This window comes from Mus musculus, chromosome 12 (genome assembly GCF_000001635.26).
Source record: "Mus musculus strain C57BL/6J chromosome 12, GRCm38.p6 C57BL/6J".
Taxonomy (NCBI): Eukaryota; Metazoa; Chordata; class Mammalia; order Rodentia; family Muridae; genus Mus; species Mus musculus.
The window spans coordinates 73,268,504-73,295,768 of record NC_000078.6 but is presented as its reverse complement, the minus strand read 5'-3'; the positions used below and the strand labels follow the sequence as shown (position 1 = coordinate 73,295,768).

At 41.6% G+C, this 27,265-nt stretch overlaps 3 protein-coding genes across 22 annotated transcripts in view; 1 reads left to right on the top strand and 2 right to left on the bottom strand.

Annotated features, from left to right (window-relative positions):
• The window catches only part of Slc38a6 (solute carrier family 38, member 6), a 75,260-nt gene extending 66,230 nt beyond the window's left edge, over window positions 1-9,030 (bottom strand). For 6 of the 11 annotated variants that reach the window (XR_381537.4, XR_003950074.1, XR_001780471.2 and 3 more), the window contains exons 1-3: window positions 8,737-9,030; window positions 7,246-7,376; window positions 3,536-3,609 (exon numbers count right to left, since the gene is read on the bottom strand). Coding sequence is in view for 3 of the 11 variants with exons in the window: in XM_011244154.3 (XP_011242456.1) it covers window positions 3,536-3,609; window positions 7,246-7,376; window positions 8,737-8,844 (313 nt within the window). In the remaining 8 variants the exon portion in view is untranslated. Of the gene's footprint in view, window positions 1-1,969; window positions 2,071-3,535; window positions 3,610-7,245; window positions 7,377-7,857; window positions 7,945-8,736 lie in introns of those variants that run through there. The other 5 variants (XM_030246831.1, XM_017315147.2, XM_030246833.1 and 2 more) reach the window with 4 other exon arrangements.
• Window positions 8,794-27,254, top strand: Trmt5 (TRM5 tRNA methyltransferase 5). 8 transcript variants are annotated; one of them, XR_872724.3, is made up of 6 exons: window positions 8,794-9,085; window positions 10,494-11,134; window positions 13,033-13,157; window positions 14,113-14,764; window positions 15,137-15,280; window positions 27,051-27,254. XR_872724.3 is itself a non-coding variant. In XM_006516358.3 (6 exons), exons 3-6 carry the CDS (start codon window positions 10,645-10,647, stop codon window positions 15,217-15,219), a joined length of 1,350 nt encoding a protein of 449 aa, XP_006516421.1. In that variant the 5' UTR covers window positions 9,805-9,865; window positions 10,317-10,390; window positions 10,494-10,644; the 3' UTR covers window positions 15,220-15,766. The 8 variants fall into 8 exon arrangements, 5 of the variants coding, with proteins under 5 accessions (XP_030102836.1, XP_017170731.1, NP_083856.1 ...); XR_872723.3 differs by lacking the exon at window positions 27,051-27,254 and adding an exon at window positions 19,557-20,561; XR_872722.3 differs by lacking the exon at window positions 27,051-27,254 and adding an exon at window positions 15,444-15,766.
• Mnat1 (menage a trois 1) overlaps window positions 21,781-27,265 on the bottom strand; it is a 161,804-nt gene continuing 156,319 nt past the window's right edge. For 2 of the 3 annotated variants that reach the window (XM_011244008.3, XM_006515526.3), the window contains one exon: window positions 22,917-23,355. In XM_011244008.3, coding sequence (XP_011242310.1) covers window positions 23,235-23,355 — 121 coding nt within the window. In that variant the 3' untranslated portion in view covers window positions 22,917-23,234. Of the gene's footprint in view, window positions 23,356-27,265 lie in introns of all 3 variants that reach the window. The other variant, NM_008612.2, reaches the window with a different exon arrangement.

The following is a 27,265-nucleotide window of genomic DNA, read 5'->3' as shown; positions in this document are numbered from 1 at the left end:
TCTGAACTGTCTCGCACCACGGAGCTCTCTGTTGACAAACTGTGAGGCACTCAAAGGATAAATGGAAGCTCGACTTCTGACTAACAGGCTTAGTCACAGGAAGAAGCCATGGCTTTCTCGAAAGCTCCCCCACCCCCCAGTTATTTGTAGCTGGAGGTATTTTATTTTGGGCAGAACAAATTCTATACAAAGCATCCTGCAATCGGTGTGAGAGGAGATGGCCATGCCAGCCTTCTGCTAATGTGCCTCTTCCTCAGCCTGCGCAGTCTCACTTGAGCTCTACCTCCAGAAGGATGACCCAGAGTCAAATGCAGAATCCAGAATTAAGCTTCAAGGTTTGCATGGTGGGAAGTGGCACAGACTATGTACCTCTTGGTACGACATGCTATGACATGCAAGATTAGTTCTAACCAGCCAACTGACTATGCAGCCTGCAGGAATCCACTTCATCTTTTACTGTTTCCTTTTGCTAGCCTCTAATACAGATGACAAAAATCTAGCTGATGCAGTTGTTAGGTTACAGATGTGGAGCACACAATCAACTTAATAAATGTTGTTCTTAAAGAGGCTTGGGTTTTCACTGCACATAAGAAAGTACCTGAGAGCAGGGCATGTCAGGGCATGCCTTTAATCTCAACACTTAGGAGGCAGAACAGGTGAAACTCTGTCAATATGAGACCAGTCTGGACTACATAGGAAGTTCCAGGCTTGTCTGGAGAGATGACTCAGCACTTAAGAATACTGGCTATTCTTCCAGAGGTTCTGAGTTCAATTCTAAGCAAAAACATCACAGCTTATGATCTAATGCCTTCTTGTGGTATGCAGACATACATACAACAAAGCACCTACATACATAAAATTCATAAATAAATAAGAAAGTTTCTTTTTAGGCCAACCAGAGGTACCACGCTAGTTTGAATGAGAATGCCCCCATAGGGTCACTATTTGAATGTTTGGTTTCCAGTTGGTGAAATTCTTTGGAAAATATTAGAGGGTGTGGTCTTGTTGGAGAAGGTATGCACTAAGAGACAAAGCCCACACCAGGCCCCTTCTAGCTTTCTTCCTTCCTGCTGCCTACAGATCTGGATGTAAGGGCTCATCTACTGCCCCAGTGCTATGTACCATGATCTGGGGTTTGGGGAGTTGGAAAACAGTAAAAGATGAGGCCATAGAATAGACAGTGAACCCATGGGTCAGAGTCTGGGGGATGGAGATAAACGAGATTCCTGAAGTTACTGACGTGAGATAAACACTGCACTACCATTAAACTAGTGGCTCTGAAGGCGCACAATGGCCATGATGTAGTGCACAATGCACAGTGTGCAGTGCTGCAGTGGGGGAGGAGGAGCCAGAAGCAGTACACTGCCCCAGAACACTGGGTCCCATCTGCTGAAGGTGATGTGGAGGCCAGAGGAGGGAGGGCAATTGTTCTAATCCCAGAGCATAAGCTGTGTTTTCACACAACGACCATCAGCCAGTGCTTCTGAGATTACATCATGTATAAGACTGTGCAGTTCTTTGAGATTCTTTCCCAAAGAGCTCACTATTCATCCCATTCTTATATCTTCTATTCATGGTTTTGCTTCATTCTCAGAACAATCCTAGGAGGAAAGTGTTGTCAAGACCATTGCACAGTCAATGAAGTAAGGCTGGGGGCATTGGCACCTTGACGTGCCTCCTCCGTTCCCAAGCCCCCACAGACAAAATGCAATGCTGCTTATAATTTCAAGTAAAACAATTTCATGTGAAAAGATCCTATCCTTTTGTACCCATGAAGTTTTCTCTTCACCTTTTAACTCTAGACAAAAGCCAACTAACCAACCAAAACAAAAACATTATCTTTTAGAAAGATTTTAACTCTTTTTTTTCTGACCAGTGATTCTAACGTGAACATAATACCCCTTTTCCAACAGAGGGGGAGATAACCACACACCATTCTGCAGTCACAGGAGCACAAGAGAGAGCATACCTCCACTGAGCGAGCGCCTTACAGGGACTGAGCAGTCGGTGTAGACAGGGCAGCAGTGTGAGTGGAGAGCCGTGGAGAGGTTAGTTCAGGACCCAAGCAAGCTACAGAGAAGAAAAGAGGAAAAGGAAAGAGAAACAGGTGTTCTCACTTCGTGTGTCCCATAGTTAACAACAGTGTCAGGATATTGAGGTTAAATGCTCTGAAGGATAAAATTAATATTACTTTTAAAATTCTATCCATTTAAATACTAGTCCCGAATAATTACACTAAAACTGACTGCTGCACAGTTGAGTCAAGTCTTCATTTTTTAACAGCAGGTATCAAAAGAATCTATTACAATGCTAGAGGAAGTATCCTGATTTAAAGAACCTTTTCCATGTGAAGAAGGGAAATTGTGTGACTGATATTCCTGGCAGGCCTTATAAATGCTATTTAAAGGTATTATTATTCCTGAGTTCACAGTAACAAGCTGTGATAACAGCCACCTTACACTGCCTTCTATGTTTTTTTTTTTAAATCAGTTTGTACATTTGCCCTGAAGGCAGAGGAAAGCACTGGTCAGCCTGCCTGTCAACACCACCCAGCTACTGGTAGAAGCTGCAGCTCTAAACTCTGGATCCTAAATTGGTTTTTTCGTAAGAATCACCTAGGTGATTTGTTACTAAATCTGTCCATCAAACACAACAAAAGAGGCTTTTCTGACCCACAGACAAGGAAAATAAAGTGGAATGGTTGTTTTAGAACTCTGCTCTCAAGAGTCTCAAAATCTCAAAACAATACCTTTATGGTTCTCATTTGTTTGGGCCCTAGAATAATCCCACTTTAAAAAAATCTATTTGGCTGGGCTGTGGTGGTGCACGCCTTTAATCCCAGCACTTGGGAGGCAGAGGTAGGCGGATTTCTGAGTTTGAGGCCAGCCTGGTCTACAGAGTGAGTTCCATGACAGCCAGGACTACACAGAGAAATCCTGACTCAAAAAACCCAACAAACAAACAAACAAACAACAACAAAATCTATTTGGAGCATGAATGCTGCCTCTGTAAGTCTGAAAGCCACAAAACCAGTGAGAACAAAGAAGAGTTCCACCTTGCAGAGGTGAAGCTAGTGTTGGGCTGCAACACAAATTTAATTCAAAGCTAAGAGAGAGCAGGTGATCAAAACACCAGCTTTCTCTGGGAGGTGGTGGCACACCTTTGATTCCACCACTCAGGAGGCAGAGGCAGATGGGTCTGAGCTTGAGGCCAGCCTGGTCTACTGAGCAAGTTCTACAGCTAGGACTACAAACAGAAACCCGGTCTTGGGGAAACAAAACAAAACCCAACAACAAACAAACAATGGCAGCTTTTGTCCTTAACACAAGAAAACAAAACCAATCACCACACCATTAATGATATATGCTCATTGGAAACCAGACGCTTGGGGCGTGTTGGTGCTGGAGTTCCAAGCCTGGGGCCTGTTTGTGCTTGCTAAATACGTACGCTTTCGTTTGACTCTCACACATCAGAGGGGAGACATTCATTTCTTATGCACGAGGCTGGGTCAAGTGAGCAGCATGGTGTTACTCACCGGTGTGGATGCACATGGCAAGCAGGAGATGGACTGAGTAAGAAGCCAGGAGAGCAACAAACAGCAGCAGGAAACTAAAACATAAAACAACACCGTTAGGTTTCCTCCAAGCTTGCTTTTTCATGATCCGTCATTTCTTCAGTCAGATGCTTGTAGGGACCGTCTCTGAGAAGCAGAGCTGCAGACATCAAAGAAATCACTGTTCTGTATTTACCGACTTGTACTTAAGTCAAATGAAATGCTTTTAAAATGAAAAGTGAAGTCAGAAAGAAAGAAACTTTACTTAAAACACAAGTCCCTCACTTTGCACTGTCTGCTGACTGCATTTCAGCACTCAGTGATTTAAATATTTCCCTTTAGTGACTAATTTTCCTGTTCTAAGTCTCAATGACTTACTCTTGCCCCATTTCCCCAACTCCCTCTCCTTCCAGTGATGTGGGCCCTGTAACCATGGCTTTGCCTGTACTGTCGAGCTGACGATTCCTAGGCTCTATGTGGGCCCTGTAACCATGGCTTTGCCTGTACTGTTGACCTGACGATTCCTAGGCTCTATGGAGCATGCAGTTCTTCCCAGCTCAACCCCCGAACAACGCAAGTAACACATTTCTAAGGATACAATCTAAAAACCCGTGTAAACGCTGCGAAAATAAATGGCATAAGTAATTCCTGCTTATTCTCCGAAAGATCCTGGCAAGGTAGGCTTCTAGCAAACCCAGGTCCCTAGTGCACCATAGCAAAGGCACAGAAATCCTCTCTGTGAGGCACTAAAGACTTACTGGTAAGTAGCAAGCATTCAGGAAACCGACATCAGAGACCTCACAAAATTACAGTGTGACGACACCAACGAAAGCAGAGTGGGCTACTTAGAAGCGGTTTTGCTTATTAAGACATTTGGAAGAAAGAGAAGAAACTGAAGTGAGATTTTGCACTTTAAGTTGGCTTCTACTGACTAAACAGGCGCCAGGACCCGGTGCTCGATGCTCAGAGATCTGGGTCTGAAGGATTTCATGTCTGCGGCCAGTGAGATGGACACCAGCCATGGAAGCCAGCGACGGCAGTAAAGCATCGAACATACAAAGCTATGTTAACAACAGCAGCCCCGTGACTGGCTGTGATTCATGAAAACAGCCCTCACAGGCTCACACCAGGCTCACTGAATGCTTGATTAGCAGCGGGTGACCAAATCAGGAAAGGTTTGGAGGTATTGCTTGTTCAGTGCCTCCTGCAGGTGATCAGGAATGTATGCTCCCAGCTACTGCTCGGTGCCATGCCTGCCTGTCTGCAGCCTACCACACTCCCCAGCTACCCTGACCAGCATGATGACAATGCTTACCCTCTGACACTGTAAGCAAGCCCCCATTTAAAGTGCTTTCTTCTATAAGCTGCCTTGGTCATGCTGTGTAGTCACAGCAATAGAACAGTACTAAGACACTGGCCCATGACTAACTCTTGAAAATAAATAAGCCCAGAACATAATGTTGGGCTCCAGGCGTTAAAGAAGTCTTATTTAGCAGCCTAAGACAGGAGAAGGATATTTTATTTGCACCTAAAAAAATTGCTTTTAACTTGCCTGACTGATAAGTTTTGATTCACATTGGCCAGCCTGACACAAATGAGCTTGAACTTTTTAAAATCATAAATCAATTGTAGATCAAGTGTGTAGTGGCTATTCCTGGTTGTCAACTTGACAATATTTGGAATAAACTACAATCCGGAATTGGAAGGCTCAGCAGTGACCCTTATCTGGAGGCTTGGAGATCCTTATCTGGATCTTGGTTTGAAGATCTTGAGCCATAGTGGCTATGGATTCCAGAAGATTGAATCTCCGAGTTTAAGGAACACACCTTTAATCTGGGCTCCACCTTCTGCTGGAGACAATATAAGGACATTGGAAGAAGGGAGTCTAGCTCTTGCTCTTGCTCCTTCGCCTGCTTGCTGCGTGAGACTGAGTAACTGCTAGATCCTTGGACTTCCATTCACAGCTGCGACTGAACCATTGTTGGGAATTGGGCTGCCGACTGTAAGTCATCAATAAATTCCTTTACTATCTAGAGACTGTCCATAAGTTTTGTGACTCTAGAGAACCCTGACTAATACAAAGTGGTTTTTTTTTTTTTTTAGATTAGCCACATTTTTAGATTAATAAAAATCAACATCAGTCCTGTATTGCACAGTGATATCTGGGTTAACAATGAAGTCTCAGAGACAACATGGCTGTCCTCGTGTCATAGGGAACACATTATTCATGCTCACGGTGAAGCTGGGGAAAGCAGACTACTGCATTGCCAATCATATAATCATGAACGCAACACGTGCTTTTACATCTAGTACTGAATATCCACTAAGAAGAAGTAATACAATCCTCGGTTCCTGTATTTATTATACTATCATACTGTATTCTTTTAAAAAATCATGATTTTAGGGCACACTTTTTTTATTGTTGTGGCTGTTGGTTTGTTTGTTTTTTGAAGCAGGGTCTCACTTGAACTTATATGGCTGAGGAAGACCCTGAATTCCCCGATCTTCCTGTCTCTACCTCCCAACTACCAGGACCAGTCCTTCAGGGGCTTCAGAAAAGGCTTTGTTGTCACAGGCAAGGAGGCTGCAGCTGTGTCCTGCTCCCGAAACACCTCCCCATGAGCAAGGTGTGTAAACTGATCCTGGCTCTCGGGTAGTAAGTGTGCTTATGTCTGAGTTTTAAAGAAAAAGTTGGAAAAGGAAAATACGAGAATAAGAGTAGATTAAATTTAAAAAGCTTATGTAATAAGGACATATAGAAAGAAAAGTTTTATATGGTATATGGTGTATTTGTTTTTTAGGCTATTATAACAAGAATCAAAACATTGAAAAACAAAACACAAGGCCCTTAAAACGACTTCTCCAGTTCCTCTCAGCACGACGTCCAATCCAGGAACAGGTTTCTTCTTTCACTGGATCTTTTTTGCATGTGTTGATAAACAAATACGATTACATTACAACTGCTGCGGCATTTACTATACTAGCACGTGGACTGCACTATATTAGGTGATTTTTTTAGCCTATGAGCAACAGGCAATACTGTATAGATGTGTAGAAGGTTTTACCATCTAGGTTTGTTTAAGTATACTCTATAAGGATCACCCAGGAACGAAAAAGCATTGCCGCACTTCAGAACTATTAGCCATGGCTACTCCACTTGGTACCCTCTCCCCCTTTTAGTTAAACAATAACAATTCCTAAAGTAACTTGTTTTCTAGATCCTTACCCACTGTGCCCTATGGACCCCAGTCATGTCTGACCAGGAAAGCTGCTTATCTATCACATGACATCCTAACCACTTACCTTATCTCCAAAGCTTCCCCTAGCAACAACCTGCCCAAAAGGGACAATGCTCAGTGGCCTTCCCTTTCTTTTTTGTGCCCTATAAGCCCTTGGGTTCTGATTCTTACACCAGAGCCCCGCTTTGCTGGTGCTGTTTTAAAGCCCACGCTATCTTAGAGCCCCGGGGTTCCTTTCTTGAGGTTCCTACATGAATGCCCACCCCCTCAAGCCATGCATGACTGTAGGGAGCATTCCTCCAAAGCACAGAACTAGATAGGCACAAGGGGAACAAAACAGCATTAAAACCCCAGAAGTAATCCAACTAGAAATTGTAGACCGGTAACTTCTGGAATCAAAATTCCTTATCAAAATGGAACCGTGTGATGACAAAATATGGAAACAGGCCTCACCTAAATCCAAGGATACCCGTGTTAGCCATCACATACGCCAAACCAAGGATGCCGCTTCCCATGATGGCGTTCATCACGTTAAAGACGGAGAGACCAAAGGAAGCACCGGAGGATCCCTGCCTGTGAGGTTCCTGGAAACACACCATTTACCCACATTAAATGCCTGAGGAAGGAAGTTAAAGTGTGCTGAGCCATTCTACACACTTGAGGAATCGTGTGAACACTAATTAACCAGGACGTGGCTAGTTCTTTCGCCCATGTAACACAGGCTAGTCTCATTGGAGAAGAGGGGATCTCAATTGGGAGAATGCCCTAAAGAGACTGGCCAAGACACGGCCTGTTTTAGGTGGGGGCATCCCTGAGCAGGCAGGCCTTCCTGGGGATGAAGGAGAGCAAACTGAGCAAGCCAGTAGGGGCAAGTCAATATTTCCTCCGGGTCTCCCGTTTCAGTTTCTGCCTCCAGATTCCTGCCCTGACTTTCCTTCAAGACGGACTGTAGCTGTAAGATGAAATAAGCCCTTCCCTTCCCAAGTTGCTTTCCGTCATAGGAGTTATTACCCCAAGGAAAAGCACATTTGGACATAACACTTGTTCCTTTCCCTCCGTTCTGACCTATTGGTGCAACTCAAGGAAACGAGTCTTCCAGGAAAATTACTTCCTCCCATGCAGGGCCCAGCTGGCTTCAGTGGGAGCCACAGCCTTGTGACTTCAAGAGATCAAGATAGGGTGGAGACAGAGGAGGAACGGGCCTCAGTCACGTGCTTCCTGAAGAATCCCAGTGTCAGCATGGAACTTCTGTCCCTAACTCTTCTTCCTCAAGTACGAGGACCGCAATAAACTAACCTTTTGTTTATATGCCTAATGAATTAAGTCGATTAGCAGGAATATCTTACAGGGACAACATAAACCAAACCATCAGCTGTTACAGTCCAGGGATTCATAAAAAGTGGAGTGGCAGGACTGGAAAGCAGCTCTGAGTTAGGGAGTTTTTCTAGCATGCCCAAGGCCCTCCTAGGCTGGACATTCAAGACCGAAGAGGCTCCGGGGCCCCCGGGCACACACAGCCCACTACACCGGCTTTAGGTTAAGGACGAGCAATGTGCACATTACCAGAGACCTCTCCTCATCTTCACTTACAGGGACTTGAGTATTAAAGTGCCTATAGCTCATCTTTCCCTTGGCCCCATGATTAAATCCAGAAAAGAAACATCGTGTGATGTTCTTGCAAGACCTCACAAGGCTAGAGGAGACAGAGGCGACAATGACACAAAGCAATGGTGAGTCACAAAACCGAGGCTCATCCCGCTGGTGTTCCAAGCCTCTCACTATTGACTGAGTGCTCCATGCTGCTGCCACATTCCAAACTCGCCTGGGGTCAGTGGTTCGGGCCCCACCCCAGGGTCAGTCCCCTGCAGTCCAAGGCTCCTCTTGCAAGCCCTGAAAGATACCGAAGCGCACAGGAACCCAGCGCAGCCAGTAAAGCCCACTTACGTTGCTTAGCAACGGACTCCACTCGTCTGCAGCCACCGCCTCCTCTGGCTGCTGGGCAGAGACGTACCAGCCTGGCTCCGCTTGGATGCTGTGCCGGGACGCCTGCATGGTGCTCCGCGACCGACTGCTAAGTAAATCACGGAGCCGCTTCCCCTAACCCCAAGCGCCCCGGCTGAGCGGCTTCAGAGGCGGAGCTACGGGCTTGGCCCTTCCGGGCTCTCGTAGCAAATCGCGGGCCCGGAAGAGAGGTGCGAGTCCACAGGGTCGGACTCTACGCTGCCTTCGCGGCCAGCAGTGATGACGTCACCAGCCTCCGACGCCCTATTTCCGAGCTGCACCAGAGCATGAGGTGAGGGGTTCGGGTCTGAAGCCGGCCTCGGGTGACGCTGGCCCTGGAAAGGTGCAGCTGGTGAGGGGGCAGTAGTGTCCCGGGTGATGTAGAAAACCTGACGGTACCGCGGCGGGACTCGTGCTCTTCTTTCTTGCCCAATGAGCGCAAAAAGGCCACCAGGTCATTCATCTCCTTGTCCACCGGCCGCTAAGCCGAGGCCGGAGCCCTTGGGTAGGGGGCTGGTCAAATGCATGGTGAGGGCTGATGCACCCAGTGGTAGGATTGGATAGCATGAGAAGTGCCGGGATTAGGTTCCCATTACCACAAAAATCTTTTCATAGTTTAAACCACATATTACAGATGGAAAACGGACGCCTACATTTACTTCAAACAACACAGTAAAGCCTTGTCAAAATACTGAAGCTTTTAGTTATAGGCATGGCATATGGCAGTACACTATGATAGACATCCTAACAGTATACTAAGGTCATATGGGAAGGGACAAATCTCATGTATCCAGACCAACCTGGAGGATGACTTTAATTTCTGATCTGCTTTCTGAGTGCCTGCACCACTGTGCCCAGGCTATGTAGTGCTGAAAGCCCATGAATTTGCTTGTGCTTGCTAGGTACACTTCTAGCTAAACTGTATCCCCAGCTTTCAGGTCATTTTTAACCAAGCTTTTGTTTTTTTTTTTGTTTGTTTGTTTGTTTGTTTGTTTTTGAGGTCTGGTCTCAAATGCATCCCAGGCTGGCCTTGAACTTTTAATCCTCCTATTTCCTCATGCTGAGATTACAGGTAGGCACCACCATGCCTGATATTATGTGCTGTTAGGGATGACCCCAGGACCTCATGCGTGCTAGGCAAGCTTTCTACCAGTGAGCTACATTTTAAGACCTTAATGAACGTTTAAGCCTTGCCAAGCCACTTAGCAGCCACATAACTTTGGGTGATTAACTTACCCCTTAGCTTACAAACTTCATAACACAGCTTCTGATACAACAGCCCGTTGAATAAATAAAATAAGATCTCCTAAGAATATCCCAGTAAGTATTACCATTGGTGGCATCACATATAGTGATCATTTCATTTAGAGATGACCCTTAACTCAAATTTCATACTTCCTATTCTATGTGTATTCTGTCGAAATTTGTGAGCAGAGTTCTTTGGGTATAGGGAGATTGCTAGACCACTAATTTTTCTGTTATAGGGGCAAATAGACTGAAAATGCAAATGTATTATTTACCAGGGACAGTGATCATTCTAACCTGCAAGAGAGACTGCCCTCCCTTGCCATCCAAACCTTTTGTCAGCACTTGGCAGGTGACTTGAAAGATAATTTATATTTTCATCCTCAAAAGCCATTGTGAATGTGTTCACATGTAGCTTGATGGTGTTTGGTGTTTTGTTTTGTTATTTTCCCCAGAATCGTATGGAAGCTATTTGGATTCTCAAGAAGACTTTTGCAAGTGGAATGGTGTCACCCCAGTGAATCAATATTGTTGTTTACCCTGGTGCCGAGACTTAGGAAAGCGCCTTCTGTTTTCTTGTTGGGTCAAAGACAAGGACTCTCAACCATGCCAGAAATAGAAGCAAGTGTGAGAGATAGTGAATTATTTTCACCACCCTCTGACGTTCGAGGAATGAGAGAACTTGATAGAACAGCTTTTAAGAAGACAGTGTCCATCCCTGTGCTTAAAGCGAGGAAAGAAGTAGTCAACAGATTGATGCGAGCCCTCAGGAGAGTAGCCCTGCAGCGCCCGGGCATAAAGCGAGTGATTGAGGATCCCAAGGATGAAGACAGTAGGCTGATCATGTTGGACCCCTACAGGATGCTTACTGCTGATTCCTTTGACAAAGCAGAACTCGGAGTTTTAAAAGAACTTGATGTCAGCCCACAGTTATCCCAGTACAACTTGGAACTAACATATGAAAATTTTAAGTCAGAAGAAATTTTGAAAGCTGTGCTTCCTGAAGGTCAAGATGTAACCTCTGGATTCAGCAGGGTTGGGCATATTGCACACCTGAATCTCCGAGATCACCAGCTGCCCTTCAAGCATTTAATTGGTAGGTGGATTACAGTCAGATTCATACTCTAGAAAAAAAGTGACATTCTAGTTTTAGTGCTTAATTTTTTTATTTCAAAATGCTAACTTAAAGAAACAGGGTAAAAAAAAAAAAAGCAGGGTAGTTTAGTTTTTATTTGAAACCAAATCAGAAGCACCTTCCCCCTTTTTGAAAAACATTTTGGAATATCTTCTTTGTAGTCATAGTGTTGGCAGAGACTTTTGGGCCTACACACACACACACACACACATACTCTTACTCTCTCTCTCTCTCTCTCTCTCTCTCTCTCTCTCTCTCTCTCTCCAACCACTTTGTTATATTGAACAAAATCCTTTTGGTCCAAAAAGCCATTAGGCCTTTGGGACATTGGTCAGTACAAGGTTTTGAAATTTGGTGTTTCAGAGTCACATATACAATGCTAGTGACTTAGCTAGTAATTTAGCTAATTAAGCCTCTTCTTTATGGTAAACACTTTAAAACTTTCTTAAGTGCTCCTAGCCTTTTAGAAACTGCTATGTACACCCTACTATTGTAGCTCCAGGGAAACCCACAGCCTTTATTATTTGGATAGAAGGATAATCAAAATCACATTTTATATAAATACTTGGTATACATGCATTCTGTAGGTTACTCTTTTTAATACAGTAATTTTCAAAACATGTGGGAATTATTCCCAGCTTTAAAATGTAGCATTCAGTATTTTGCATCGATTGGACTTGATAATGCCCTTCTGCTTCCTCTCTCTTCATTGACAAAAGACATTAATACTGCACAGTGGGGACTCAGCTCAGGGTCATATGTGGGCTTTCATATAATACCCTAACTTAAAACTATGTTTCTCCTAAAATGGTGGTGGTGCATAAGGGTTAAAAGTGAAACATTTCTGGCTGGGGACATAGCTCAGCTGCCATACCAAGTCCAAAGCCCTACGGCTTTCCTATGGAATTATAGAAATGCTTTTAATGTTTTAAAATTTTATTTAAAACTAACTTTTATGTCTTAGAAGTAAGTGAAAGGCAACCCATCCATGAATATATGGGACACAAAGTTGGGTGGGTAGGGAAGTCGAGTGCATCTGGGAGGAGTTGGGGGAACAGGTTCATAGCTTCAAAAAGTTTTAATTGAGTTCAGATATGATAAGTAGAACACAATAAGGCAGCCATTGATTATTTTACATATTCTGAATTCTGATAATCTCATTGTATTTCATCAAATTTATATTCAGTACATTTTTCTAACTTAAAGATGAAGTTCTTTCTTTATGAAATGAGAACATAGATCTCTATAAAATTTCCAAGTGTTGACAAAAAGATAGAGACTTAATTAAAGATTTTAACAGTAAGTCATTTCTGATGTATATTATTGTCTTTGTAGCCTTTCTGCTAGGATAAATGTTTGACTAAATGACCAATTTAAGTAGAAGAACATTTTTAATTTAGGTCAGCCTCTGAAGAACCTTTGTCTCCTTGGCTGTAAACATTGCTTGCTGATACACATCCCTAAACTGTAGGCATGTGCTTCAGACCCACAGCAAAAGAAACCTTTGGTGTGAAGCCAGCAGAACAAGCATATGGCTTTCTTCGCTTTCTAGCGTTTCTGGGGCCATTTGTTGTCAGGGTCTTCACAGCTTCTCATTCCATTGTCAGTTTCATATGGTCGACCCTTTTGCTTCTATTTGAATAAGTTTAAAGAAAATGAGGAAAAACAATAGACCACAAGCCCTCAAAAATTTGCTTTAAAGATATCCATAAATTTTCTGTATGTACTTTAATTTTAGAATTGTGGGTAGAATTACACATACCGAGTACAGTTTTTATTTGTAAACCAAAAGAAAATGTAATTCGTTTATGTTAAATTGTTTAGTTTTCGTTTCACAGTCATGAATTTTCACCTTTTAGGCCAAGTTATGGTTGACAAAAACCCAGGAATCACCTCAGCAGTAAATAAAACCAGCAACATTGACAATACGTACCGAAATTTCCAAATGGAAGTGCTGTGTGGAGAGGAAAATATGCTGACCAAGGTACTGCCCTGTTTACCAATTCCAAGAGAACAGCAGGACTGATGCTTAGAATCAGGACAGGACATATTCATAATATGGCTGCAATGTAGTGTGCGACTCTGAGCAACTTATGCTCACAGAGACTATAAGAGGATTTGGTTGAATTCTGCTAAAATGATATATTGAAACAGTCCTTCATTAAAAAGTTTTTAGCTCTATGTATTGAAATAAATTGCCCATGGACAGGTGACAGAATAAGCCATGGAACAGTGTGCAAAATATTCATAAAACACTTCACCTGCCAGGCTATGCCTAGGGCACTTACGTTTCCAGCACTGGCCTGAACATCCTTTTCAGTCAGAGGGAAGATACGTACCTCAGTGAAATTAAGGCCCCAGGAAACAAAAGAAAGAGGTATCAGATTTGTGTAAGTTAGGAACTTTCTGGTCTTTGATTCTTTATTCATAAAACGAGGGACTTGATATGTCTAATTTATAGACATGAAATGGGCAAGATTTTAGTAATTGTCTCAAAACATTGAGTATCTCAAATTCTAATGATGCTTCAATTATGTCTCCCTTTTGCAACCTGAATGCTGTGGAGAGCCACTTGCTTGATGTGTGGAAGGGTTCTGTTTTTCCTGTTGTTTGCTTTCTCTACATGGTGACATAAAGCCAGTTAGTTGGCCTTTCTGCAAAATTCCTTATGTGAATTGGAATCAGTTTTAAGACCCTTTAGAATGTGAACAACTGTTTTACTTTGGAGAGCTGACTTTTCTCATGAAAAAGGGTTGAATACAAGATACATACTGGTCCCAGAAATGGTATAAAGACCAGGATTCTAATCAAAATGTTTTTAAGTGAAGTTATTTGCTCCTATGATACATGTATGCTCTCATGCGTACATAACCTATCCAGTTTCAGTGGACAGACTTTAAATCTAGTACGATTAACTAAAAACATGAAACCCTTTTTAGGTTCGAGAAAACAACTACACGTATGAGTTTGATTTCTCTAAAGTCTACTGGAATCCTCGTCTCTCTACTGAACATGGCCGGATCACTGAACTTCTCAACCCTGGAGATGTCTTGTTTGATGTTTTTGCTGGGGTTGGGCCCTTTGCCATTCCAGCAGCAAGGAAAAACTGCACAGTGTTTGCCAATGATCTCAATCCTGAGTCCCATAAATGGCTGTTGCACAATTGTAAACTGAATAAAGTTGACCAGAAAGTGAAAGTCTTTAACATGGATGGAAAAGACTTCATCCAAGGGCCAGTCAGAGAAGAGTTAATGCTTCGGCTAGGATTGTCAGCTGAAGCTAAACCCTCTGTCCACATTGTCATGAACTTGCCAGCTAAGGCCATAGAGTTTCTCAGTGTTTTCAGATCACTTTTGGATGGGCAGCCTTGCAGCACGGAGCTCCTCCCCACAGTGCACTGTTACTGCTTCTCCAAAGATAGCGATCCTGCTAAGGATGTTCGTCAGCAGGCGGAAGCTGTGCTGGGCGTTTCCTTGGAGACCAGTAGTTCAGTTCATCTCGTAAGGAATGTGGCCCCTAACAAGGAGATGCTGTGCATCACCTTCCAGATTCCCACTGCTACACTCTACAGGAACCAAAGCCTCAGTCTACGTGAGTTCTTCACAATGAAGTGTGGAGTATACTACCCTTAACATAGCTTGTGAGTTATGGTGTGTGTGTGTGTGTGTGTGTGTGTGTGTGTGTGTGTGTGTGTTCTTGGAAGTGTGCATTTATTTGTAAGTAGGGAAATTAAACTAGTTCCAGCCATTTTGTTTGTGACCCCCTTGCCACTTAGCTTAGAATATTTGAACTTTTAGCAAGGAATGTGGTTTAGTCAAATAGAAGGCTTGTTCTGTTAAAACAATAAATCCATAGTAGTATGTATCAAATTGAAAGAATAAAAACAAATCCTAAAATCTTTTCTAAAAAAGTGTATGGAACTGTTAAAAGTGCTCTAAAGTGGGTTTTCTGAATTTGTTACAGAGAATGACCAAGAACCACCTCTTAAACGGCAGAAGACAGGTGACCCGTTCTCAGGAGAACCACAGATCGCATCAGATTCTTAGTTTGAAATGTTTTCTCCATCTCCCCAGTAGACTTTATGTAAAGAAGTACAATTTGTAAGAGGTAAACTCTACCACACAGATATTTGTTACTAAACACTTACGATTTGCTCTTATAAATGGAACATTACCAAAGTAAACTGAAATAAGAGGAACTTGGATATTGTATAGACTGATTTTTTGTTTCCATCCATTTTTCCTTTCTTTTTTATTATTTTTTGTGGCAGGATCTGTGTAACTCAGGGCTTAGAACTCTATCTTCCTGCTTCAGCCTCCCAGCTGTTGGCATTTCCAGCGTGCACCGCTGTTATTCAGCATAGTTTTAAAACAGAATCGGCATGGGCCAGTCAGACCAGTCAGATGGCTCACTGGGTGAAGGCACTTGCTGCCAAGCCTGATAGCCTGAGCCTGCCTAGGAACAACGTGGAAAGGAAGAAATCCTGAAAGTCTTCTTCTGACCTCATGCGTGCACCAAGGTACTCATGTATACACTTGCACAAAATAAGCGAACAAATTAATAAACTTGGAAATTTATGTAAGGATTTTGTAATTCAAGGTATTTCTATTTTTATTAGATAAATGTTCTTTTAATAGTGTCTATCCCTTAGAAAGATAGTTGTTGAAGACAGAGTAATTCTATTCTGCTTAACTAGGAAGGTATTTAATTACATTGTAGTTACCAGTGGAAGAATGTAATTATATAACTTCTCTGTAAAAATAATACAAAATTAAATCATGTAGATGATGCATTAGAAAAGGACAGCTTCCAGGCCAAGTCTGGACATAATGGTCTAGAGTGTGAAGGCACCTTTAATGTAAAGGTGCCATAGTTTCATACAACTGACATTTGAATCAAAATATCCTAATTTATACACTTCACACTATCAAAAATTAAAACATTTTGGACTTTGGACGCAAACTCCTCAGTCAGTCCCACAACACCCAGAGGAAGATCTACTCCCAGGCACTCCAACATGCCCAGGACCACGGGATCAGAGGTGAAGAGGACATAACATCTGCCCCAACACCGGAAGTAACTGGGACCAACAGAACCCAGGTACCCAGGAACTCCACCAGGCCAGTGAGACAGGTTCTGTCCTGTCTGGGCCAGTGCCCTGAGCAGACCTTGGGTGCGACCTCTTGTAGCCAGTCCTATAACACAGAAGAAACTCAACTCCCAGGTGCTCTAACACGCCCAGGATCCCAGGATCCTAGGAGCTTGGTCACACTAGGATCTCGGGGTCCCAGAGGCAGCTTGACTCCCAGGAGCTCTGACACACCCAGGATCTCAGGATCCCAGAGACAGCTGAACTCTGAGGAATTCTGACACAACCAGGATCCCAAGGACAGGCTCCAGTCAGATATAGCTAGGGCAGGTAGCATTAAAGGTAATCAGATGGCAGGAGGCAAGCATGAGAACATAAGCAACAGAAACCAAGGTTACTTGGCATCATCAGAACCCAATTCTTCCACCATAGCAAGTCCTGGATACACCACACTGGACCTAGATCAATTCTCATGATGCTCATGATGAGTTTACATCCTTCTTTAAGAAGGACGTAAATAACTCCCTTAAAGAAATACAGAACATAGGTAAACAGCTAGAAGCCCTTAAAGAGGAAACACAAAAATCCCTTAAAGAATTACAGGAAAACACAAACAGGCAAAGGAAATGAATAAAACCATCCAAGATCTAAAAATGGAAATAGAAACAATAAAGAAATCACAAAGGGAGACAACCCTGGAGTTAGAAAACTTAGGAAAGAGATCAGGAGTCATAGATGCAAGCATCATCAACAGGATACAAGAGAAGAGAGAATCTCAGGTGCAGAAGATACCATAGAAAACATTGATACAACAATCAAAGAAAAGGCAAAAGGCAAAAAGCTCCTAACCCAAAATATCCAGGAAATCCAGGACACAATGAGAAGACCAAACCTAAGGATAATAGGTGTAGAAGAGAGCAAAGATTCCCAACTTAAAGGACCAGTAAATATCTTCAACAAAATTATAGAAGAAAACTTCCCTAACCCAAAGAAAGAGATGCCCATGAACACACAAGAAGCCTACAGAACTTGAAATACACTGGACCAAAAAAGAAACTCTTCCCATCACATAATCATCAAAACACCAAAATGCACTAAACAAAGAAAGGTTATTAAAAGTAGTAAGGGAAAAAGATCAAGTAACAAAGACAGACATATCAGAATTACACCAGACTTCTCACCAGAGACTATGAAAGCTAGAAGATCCTGGGCAGATGTCATAGAAACCCTAAGAGAACACAAATGCCAGCCCAGGCTACTATACCCAGCAAAACTCTCAATTACCATAGACAGAGGAACCAAGATATTCCATGACAACCAAATTTACACAGTATCTTTCCATAAATCCAGCCCTACAAAGGAAAATAGATGGAAAGCATCAACACAAGGAGGTAAACTACAACCTAGAAAAAAAGCAATCATTCAACAAACCCAAAAGAAGATAGCCACACAAACATAATTCCACCTCTAACAACAAAAATAACAGGAAGTAACAATCACTATTCCTTAATATCCCAACATCAGTGGACTCAATTCCTCAATAAAAAGAGACTAACAGACTGCCAATGTAAACAGGACCCAGTATTTTGCTGCATACAAGAAACACACCTCAGTGACAAAGACAGACACTACCTCAGAGTAAAAGATTGGAAAATAATTTTCCAAGCAAATGATTCCAAAAAACAAGCTGGAGGACCCATTCTAATATCAAATAAGTTCAACTTTCAACCAAAAGTTATCAAAAGGGATAAGGAAGGACACTTCATACTGGACAAGGGTAAAATCTACCAAGATGAACTGTTAATTCTGAACATTCATCCTCCAAATGGAAGGGCACCCACATTCATAAAAGAATCTTTAATAAAAGCTTAAAGCACACATCGCACCCCACACAATAATAGTGGGAAACTTCAATACCCCACTCTCAGCAATGCTCAGATCATGGAAACAGAAACTAAACAGATACACTGAAACTAACAAGTTATGAACCAAATGGATCTAGCATATATATTAAAATCATGTTCTACAAACATCATGGAAATATTAATGATAATTTTTCTCACTGTGCTTGAAATTAGCATTTTCTTAATGCTTAACTTCAAAGAGTTTTTACTATTTTGAAATTTTTAAAATATACTTATAAAATAATTTCTCTCCTAGAAACACTGATAATCTTTTAAAAGTAAACTTATAATTAGACAATGAACATAGATATATAATGTGTTTTAAGTACTTTCTCAGTATGTCAAGTGGTATCATAAGGGCTTTTGAATATATTTGTTAGTGATTCATTTTTAATATTTTATGCTTTTATTATGCTTAATTCCCAAAGAATATTTATTATGTTTGAAAACAATTTAGTATTCAACATTAGATATAGGATCCTCAGTTATGCATACTATTAAATATTCATTAATGATATTTTTAGGGTATGAAGGGATATGAATACAAAATTTGAACAAAATTTTTAAGTATTATTTGATTCTCCAAATACTCATTAATGTTTGATATATAAAATGCATTTAAATAATAAAAAAAAATTTTGAAAAAAAAAAAAAGAAAATGTTTCTATCCTCCCAGAAATTAGCAGTAGCTGTCTTTTCAAAGTTCCATATTTGGGGTATTGGTACAAGTGCCAAGGAAATGCTTCCTCACCAAACTATTTAGTGAAGTTAAGGCACTTCAACTTATAAAATTCATGTGCAAATATGAGGAAAATAATCCTCTCAAAAATGCCTTCCTACTTCTCCCAGAAGCCAAGATTGCCTAATAAAAATCACAGTACCAGGTGTGTGGGACACCTCCCCTCAAGTTATTGATCAGAGTGTGCTATAGACTCCCCCAAAATAGAGGCTTTTGCCGCTGCTGACCAGAACTTAATAAGACCCTATTGCTAGAGATACCACCTAATTTTGTCCTAAGACATGGAGAAATCTATCTGATAGCAGGAAGCTTCCTCCCTGCTGACTAGCGTTCATAGCACCAGATGATGTGGTGTAGGCTGCTGTCGGTGCAGGAGAGGTGTCAACAGTTTTACTTAGAAGTGAACAATAATGAGCAGGTTCGTAAGATAAGCTCAAAGGGTGATGGTAGCATGAATGTTAATGGGCGTAACCAACAACTTTCTGACTGGGGTTAAGTAAGGCCTGCTCCACAGGAGGAAAAGGCTTGCCTGGCACTATATATCTGGCTAAGAACCACAGTTAGGGAACTCACAGGTATCAAGGGTAAACCTATTATTATTCTGTTAAACAGACATCAAGCGTCTCTAAATTCCCATCTCTATACCTACAGCTCTCAGATATCAGCACAAAAGTTTCTTTGTGTAATGGATGGTGACTAAGGCAGAACCTCACCTTCACTGCTCAACCATAAAGAGACATCAGTATCATCACCACCACTACCACCCCTACAAGGCTCAGGAACCATCACAGAAGAGGGAGCAAGAAGATTTTAAGAGCCAGAGATCAGAAGGGACTAGAGTTCCCGAAAGTGCTCTGAAAATGACAGGACCACTGCACTCATAAACTCATGGCATGTGTGGCTGCTTGTACAAAATAAAGCTGGTAAACATCCTAAGACAGGGAGGGGTAGCTTTTAAAGGATGAGCCCCTGGAATGTCAACCATGCTCCAGTGGATGATCCCACCCCCAGGAATATATGGCCAAAAGATGCAAACTTGGGAGGGGTGAGAAGGGAGGGGTGGGTCTGGGAAGAATAATGAGGAAAATATGATCAAAATGTGTTCTATGAATCTCTCAAAAGTGTCTTCCAAGTTATGGATATGCTTGGGTAATGTTCTAGTTTCACTTCCGTTGCTGTGGCAGAGAGCAACTTAAGGGAAAAAGGGGTTTATTTCAGCTAATACTTTGAGACCATAGTCCATCACTGTGAAGAAGTCAGGGCAAGAACATCCTCTATCTGAGCAGAAAGGAATGAATGCATATGTATACTTGCTCACATTCACCCTGATTGCCACTTAGCTCAGGACCTCTAGTTGGCAATGGTGCTGCCCACAGCAGCCTGGGACTTCCTTCCCCCCATAGACACGCCCACAGGCCAACTCAACAGACAGACATTCTTCCTACGTGATATGCTTCTAGGTTGTCAAGTTGATAAAAATGAAAACTAACCATCATATTTGATATCATATGTTTATGGACTGAGACCAATATTTGGTAGAATTTGACTATTAAATAATCAGAATTCAAATTAAAGATATTACCATAAAAATTGTGCTTATTACATCTTGACTTTTATCAATAAAATTACAGCAAGTTGCTTAATCTCATGATGTAAGTATCCCATCATGCTCTTAAGTTTGTCACTTGGCCTGAATGGCCTAAACTATCTACTAAGTGACCTCTGATCTAGAACACTGACTGCCAGCTTCAGAGGCTTGGCAGGGAAATGTAAACTAGCGAAGCCGGCAGTGGTAGTGGTGAGAAGCACAGGGAGGTGGTGAGTGAAAATGCAGGGAGGACAGCAACAGCCCAGGGATGTAGTGAGCTACAGCCCAGCTTTTCTATCTAAAAGCATTTATACACAAGTCGTTTTGAAACAACCCAAGTAATGTACACTGATACTGGCTATGAGGCACAAATGATGTAGTTATCTACTCTAAATAAGGCTGTAAGAACTGTCTCCATGTAGTCATCCTCTAATACATAAACAGTAGGATTATAAGTGAATACTTACATGCCTTTCTAAATGCTGCGGGGCTCCCTCCTCTTTCATGTAGAGTTTGAGTAGAGAACTGATGACTTAAGTGTAGGGCCACCCTAACCTTAACTGAAGATTCCTAGAACATGGATTTTTGATGAATCCAGTAGAAAATGTGAGCTGGGATGTGCATTGATATACAGTGTTTAAATTCTGAGACTCTTCTTGAGTCATGAGCCAAGGCCACCACTCGTGCATTTTGTGATGTATGTGTATTCCAGACTATTATTATTTGCTTAAAGCAAGTCATCTTCTATGTAATGAACTATAGAACTCTTAGGGTATCAATGAGATCATCTATTGACCATCATTTATATCCCACAGGGTTAGACCCTTGCTCTGTAAAACTTCCTTGAGGTCTTTTTGAAATGGGATTACCAAGTCACCTCTGGAGCATGGCTGCTGGAGCCTTGGCACTGGAGTTTAACTCCTGGCTCTAAGGCTTTTAAGTTATTGTACTTAAAATGCAATAACTCTCTGCTCCTGGCAGGTTACTGGACACCTCTATCTGCAAGAACACGGGAGACGGGAACGGGATTGTTTGTAAGGATTAGAAAACACAGGAAGCATGAAGCCCAGTGCCTGGCACAAAAGCCATACAACGGCTATTTCTGTACTAGTGCTAGAGGAGATACTTATGTAGAGGAAAGACTTGCACACTGTCTCTAGGAGGACATCACTGGGAGGGTGAGAAAGAAGTACAGGATTTAGTTTAGAATATGGCCATTTTTCAGTGACATGCTCTTTCTCCATTTCATTTAATCCAACAGAGTAGGTAAAGATTTCTAAGTCAGATGCAAAACAAAGCTTGAGTTTTATTAATTAGTTCATGAATTGTAGGTATATTGATTTCTGTCCACGAGTGCAGCAAAGCCCTAGCCGTGGGCTCATTTTCATCACTTCTTCATCAGATTTACAGATTGAATACAGAAGGGTGAACTACCAATTAGCAAAAACCTAACTAACATAAGGAATACTACATGCTCACTCCATAGTGGATTTAGATTAAGAAGTAACTTGACCTAATTCTAGCTTTTTACTAATTTACATATATATTCTTGGCATATTCAACTTCTTGGTTTTCTCATTTATCAAAGATGAGAAGTGTGACTTCTAGCAAGGAAGGTTGGTCCCACAAGATGCACTGAAATGGATCCCCACCCAATAAAGATGGTATTGTTACATATGACTATTAACACTAACATAACCAGAGATTTGATTCATTTAACTCTTATGTCCATAAAGTTAGCATTTGTTGTGACAGAAATTTGATAGAATATCCTTTAATTTCCTGGAAAAGCCTATGTTCCATACCCAGGGGCCCATGCGACAGACTCACACAGGCTGGGATGCTCATGCTTCTGACCAACACACACCCAAACTACACAAAACCACAAGCACAGTAAAATCCCTTGAAGCTTTGGTGGGTGGAAAACTACATCAGTCTATAATTTATGCAGAGAAATTTCACTTACATGGTACCTTTTCCAGTCTCAACATCTCATCATAAAATGAGCTCACATTAGCAGTGAAAGGTGCCATTGATGTATTAAGTTTTATTAGCTCACATCTTTGAATCTGCCATTAAAGCAGGTTAATGGCCTGCTCTGGTTTATCATTTCTGTGGCTCACAGCTGGGAACCACATTAGGTTTGCCTCACTTTGCATGGCTCAAAACAGTCCCCCAGACTCTTACTGCTGAGGAAGAGCCACATCACAGTTGTGCTTTCTTGACACGGCCTGCTGCTAAGATGAAACATCTCCACTTGTCTGTACCACTATCAATACGACATTAAGGGGAAAAAGAAGTTTTTATAGGGAAAATATAGACTTGGATAATAGCACTGAATGTTATAATCAAAAAGGCATTTGGAAATATGTTCCAGAAAAACACAAGGAGGAGGAGGAAGAAAAAAAAATCCCACAAAAATGTACCATAAAGTCAGGCTTTATTTTTTATAAAATGTGTAAGTCAACTCCAAACATAGGCAAATCATTTATTTCTTTTCTGTCAGATGAGGTTTAATGTTCTTCATCCCTGTCTAAAGAACAGAAGTAAAAAATAAACCTCTTCCATGAATCTATATGCAACACATTTCTCAGCTTGGTCCAGACTGCAATAAACACCTGAGCACAGCAGCAGTGGTGGTGTGCTGTGCAGCTGCGGGGCTGGAACTTTACAAACCTCTATACTTTCAAACCCCTTGGTTTGGCTCCACAATCCAGATCTTATACATGAGAAAATACAGGTTATCTGGGCTGCCAGAAGAGCCCACTGAACGCATCCTGTAGCGCTCTGTGACAAGCAAGAGAAGAAGTATAGCCGCCAGCAAGATCCTGTGGAGATGCAGCCCGGACGTGGTTTAAATACCTGAAAGAAAACAAAAAGTACACCATTGATTTGAAGACCGTAAGCCAGTGACATTCTGCAAAGCAAGTGTAAAACTGATTCTACATTTGGAAAGGAATTCCAAGATTGAAATGTTCAGGTTCACACACACATATATATGGATTGCCCAACTACTACTAAGTTACAAAGGACAATGAATTCTAAGAATAGTCCTTATAACCTGTACATTTGGATGAAATGTTAAAATATCCACTCTTTCACCATTTCCAGTACTGATTCGTTTTTTTGGAAGCTATTTAGACATCCAGCGAATACTGTCCTTTCCAGCACGCACACTATTATGCTACTAACATTTCTACGAAAGCTTTTTTTGTTGTTGTTTTGTTTTGTTTTGTTTCGGTTTTTCCAGACAAGGTTTCTCTGTGTAGCCCTGGCTGTCCTGGAACTCACTCTGTAGACCAGGCTGGCCTGGAACTCAGAAATCCACCTGTCTCTGCCTCCCAAGTGCTGGGATTAAAGGTGTGCACCACCACTGCCCCACTGCCCGGCTTTACAAAAGCATTTTAAAGCAAAACCTTACATACGGAAAACAAGCACACTCAGGAAGAGAGCACACAGTAGTTCACAGTCACCTCGGTATCCCAGAAGCATACTGTCTCTGTCCTTGCAAGGACAGGAACCTTAGAAAGTACACGTCTAAGAAGTGTGGGACAGAGCCTAAGCTGAGAACAATGACCTGAAGAGTCATAGAGTCCTAAGTACAGAAGGACAAACCCATCTCAAAAGGCAGAACAACAATGTTTCTTCAGTCTCAGCTTTTTTACCAATGAAAAATTAATGCCTTCATAAAAATAGATACAACAGGCCTAAAAACTCAGAGGATCTCAGCCGAGGACTGACTTGTCAGCCAGACAGCTGCACTGCAGGAAAGAATAATTCCAGCCTTGCTTTAATGCCTCTGCAGGAAGCCACACGGGCCCTGGAAACAAAGCTCCTTCGCCCACTTTCAGAATTACAGGTACGATAAATGAATAAATCAGGAAGCAGGACATTTTAATAGCTTGGAACCTTTTCTACTTATTCATTCAAACTTCCTGTGTGTCAAGATCTTAATGCATGAGCAACTTCCTATTTCTAACATAATAACAAGTCAGTTTTTTGTTTGTGCATATGTTTTAATAAGCTTGTATGATTAAGACATGTATGGCAACTTAAGGGACCAAATAGAAGACGCTGTCAAAATGAGACAGGTCAAACTCCTGGAATTGGCTATAATTTATTCACACTGCCACAAATCATGGTCTTAACTCAAATCTTTGCTTTTCTGCCAAGGGGTAAAAGTCAAAGGAGAAAGAAATAAATGTTTATTGAGCAAAAATTTAAAACTATTTGGGTAGTATATTTATAGCATACAAGTTATTTGTACATCTACCCTCAAAGCTTATTTATAAATTATAACAAATATTAGTAATGGATACTCTATATCATACTACAGGATCATATGAAATGTATAGAAATGAAAACCTGAAGAGATAAAATGAAGCATGAATCATGCCATGCTACCCGCCTCTGAGGATGCATCCGACTTCAGAAACTGTTAGGTGTCGCTGATGAGCTCCAGGTAGAGCCTTAAGTCTCACAGGAGCTGGACAGGAATGGACTGAATCTACACATAACTACAATGTTATTTTCTTATTACTCTCCCAGAGCACAATAAAATGCCAGCTGTTAGGATTCTGCTGGTTAGGGCAGGGTATGGTAATGCTTGCCTTTAATCTCAGCACTCAAGAGGCAGAGGCAAGCAGATCTCTGAGTTTGAGGCCAGCCTGGTCTACAGAGTGTGTCCAGGACAGCCAGTGCTACACAGACCCTGTCCCCCCCCCAAAAAAAGGGCAAACAAAACAACCCCAAAAGGATTTCTATCAACAAACAAAGCACATGGTGAGCTGCCTCAGAAACTCTAACTCTACTCCTTATACCGCAAACTCAATGCTAACCACACGAGTAAGTAATGGAATTTAAATCCTCCCATTTTTGACTTGTGTTTTAGCTGATTTTTATTCACAAACCGAATAATGGCACATTACTCTCTTCCCAGATCCTGAAAAGAAAGGTCCCATTTGGTTCAGACCCAGTAGAATCCAAGCACTGCAGTATTTGTCAACAGTCAGAAAACAACTGTCACAAATGGAATTGGCTCTCCCAGCTGTAATAAAAGTCCATGTGCAGCTAACTATTGATTCACGGCATTTGGTCTGGCTTGCTTCTGGGAAAGTTGAGTCACAGCATCCTGGCTTGGCAAGTCCAGTACACACACTTGCAGTGTGCATCCAGCGTTTTATATGCTACGCAGAGAAGCCTGAAACAGCTGCACAGCTGGCAGGCAAGCCCAGACCCCGTAAAATACCTAAAACAGTTGCATCTTCTAATTTATGATGGTGCACTGTTTCCATAAAGAGTATATAAAACAGTTCAGCTTTTATAAGGAAAATGTAATAAACAGTCATACTCATTGAGGCCATAAATGCATTTTTTAAAAGTTTATCTAAAATGATTAATTAGTGTTTGAAAATAGTACTTCTTGAACAGTCATAATCCAATGCAGTGAGCAAATATTGTTAAAGTTGAGTTATTAACGGTAAGTTGTGTGATTCTCATTGCCAAAATAAGTCAATTAAAGTTTCTTTGCATAGCACTGAAGACTGCGCATTCCCCTGTGCAGTCACTCACACTGAGCATGTCTGGCCGGGGTCTTTAAGAGTCCTCCCTACTTAGATTGCTCTTTTTGATCTCCAGAACTGCACAAAACTTTTACTGTTAATTGTTTCAAAATATTTGAACCAAGGCAATCTATATTAATTCCATTTAGAAATATAGTTGATCTTACTATTTGGTTGTAGGGTTTTGTTTCTTGGTGTTTTATTCACTGTTTAAATCCTTTAATAATTCTGGTATACCGAAGCTCTTTAAGGATCTGCCACACTAGAGCCAGATGTCAAGAACTTAGGGGTTTGCCTACTTCCCCGCCTGCCTCCACACCTGTTTTTTCTTCTGTGATCATTATAAATGACATCTCTTGGGACTATGTCAGAGGTCAACAACATTTAATGTATAATTTTATAGAACAAAACAAGAAATATATCTTATGCAAATTCATTTCGAGAAATCAAGCTTTCTGGGTCCTGGACATAATAGCTCTACTTAGCCAATGCCAAGACACTAGTTGTGCTTTTCGTGGCTTTATTTTAAATATCTATTAAGTCTTATACATAGAAACCAGTGTGGGATTGCTTATTTTGGTAGCTATAGCCCTATTTTTACTGAAAACAGACTAAATTTAATTTTTTAAAAAATCAGTATTTTCTTAATAAAGTGTAACAGTATACTTTCAAAAGCGTTTATAATTCTTATATAGAGGACATCTTGAGCTCTAACTTTTGCATGGTCTGTCTAAAGTCACCTTCCTTTGCTACTATGCATCATAATCACTACCGGACTCTGGAGATGGAGGAGGAAAAATGAACAGTGGACCTTAGAGGAGAAAGGAGTTGAAACATTAGACTTGATGGGTTTTCTGGGCTTCAAGTTAAATCATCATTTTTCCATCTCCCTTTTAGCAGTTTTTACTCCCCAGTAGGTGGTATAATTACGCTTTGCTTCAGAAAGCCTTTGTTTCCTCAGGTCTGGGCTCCTCTTACCATTTCCTTTCCCCTCAGAGCCCTGCACTGACCATCTGGCAGACACCTTGGACTCAGCTCCTGCTGCTGCTGGTCAAACAGAGCTCCCAGGAAGGGCCAGAGTGCAGAGCAAGCCAGCAGTGCCACTACAAGCAGTGTCACAGCCTCTATGTGATAAACCCTGGAACATGCCCCTGGAACAAGTTTTAGAATTGAAATGGAAATAAAAATGGTTTCATATGAGTTGCTTCTCT

Bases quoted from the DNA above. Each gene is read 5' to 3' on its own strand.
- Trmt5 (NM_029580.3), top strand. The intron at 13,158-14,112 runs GTACTGCCCTGT...AACCCTTTTTAG, and splicing joins AGGAAAATATGCTGACCAAG to GTTCGAGAAAACAACTACAC. The intron at 14,765-15,136 runs GTGAGTTCTTCA...AATTTGTTACAG, and splicing joins GAACCAAAGCCTCAGTCTAC to AGAATGACCAAGAACCACCT.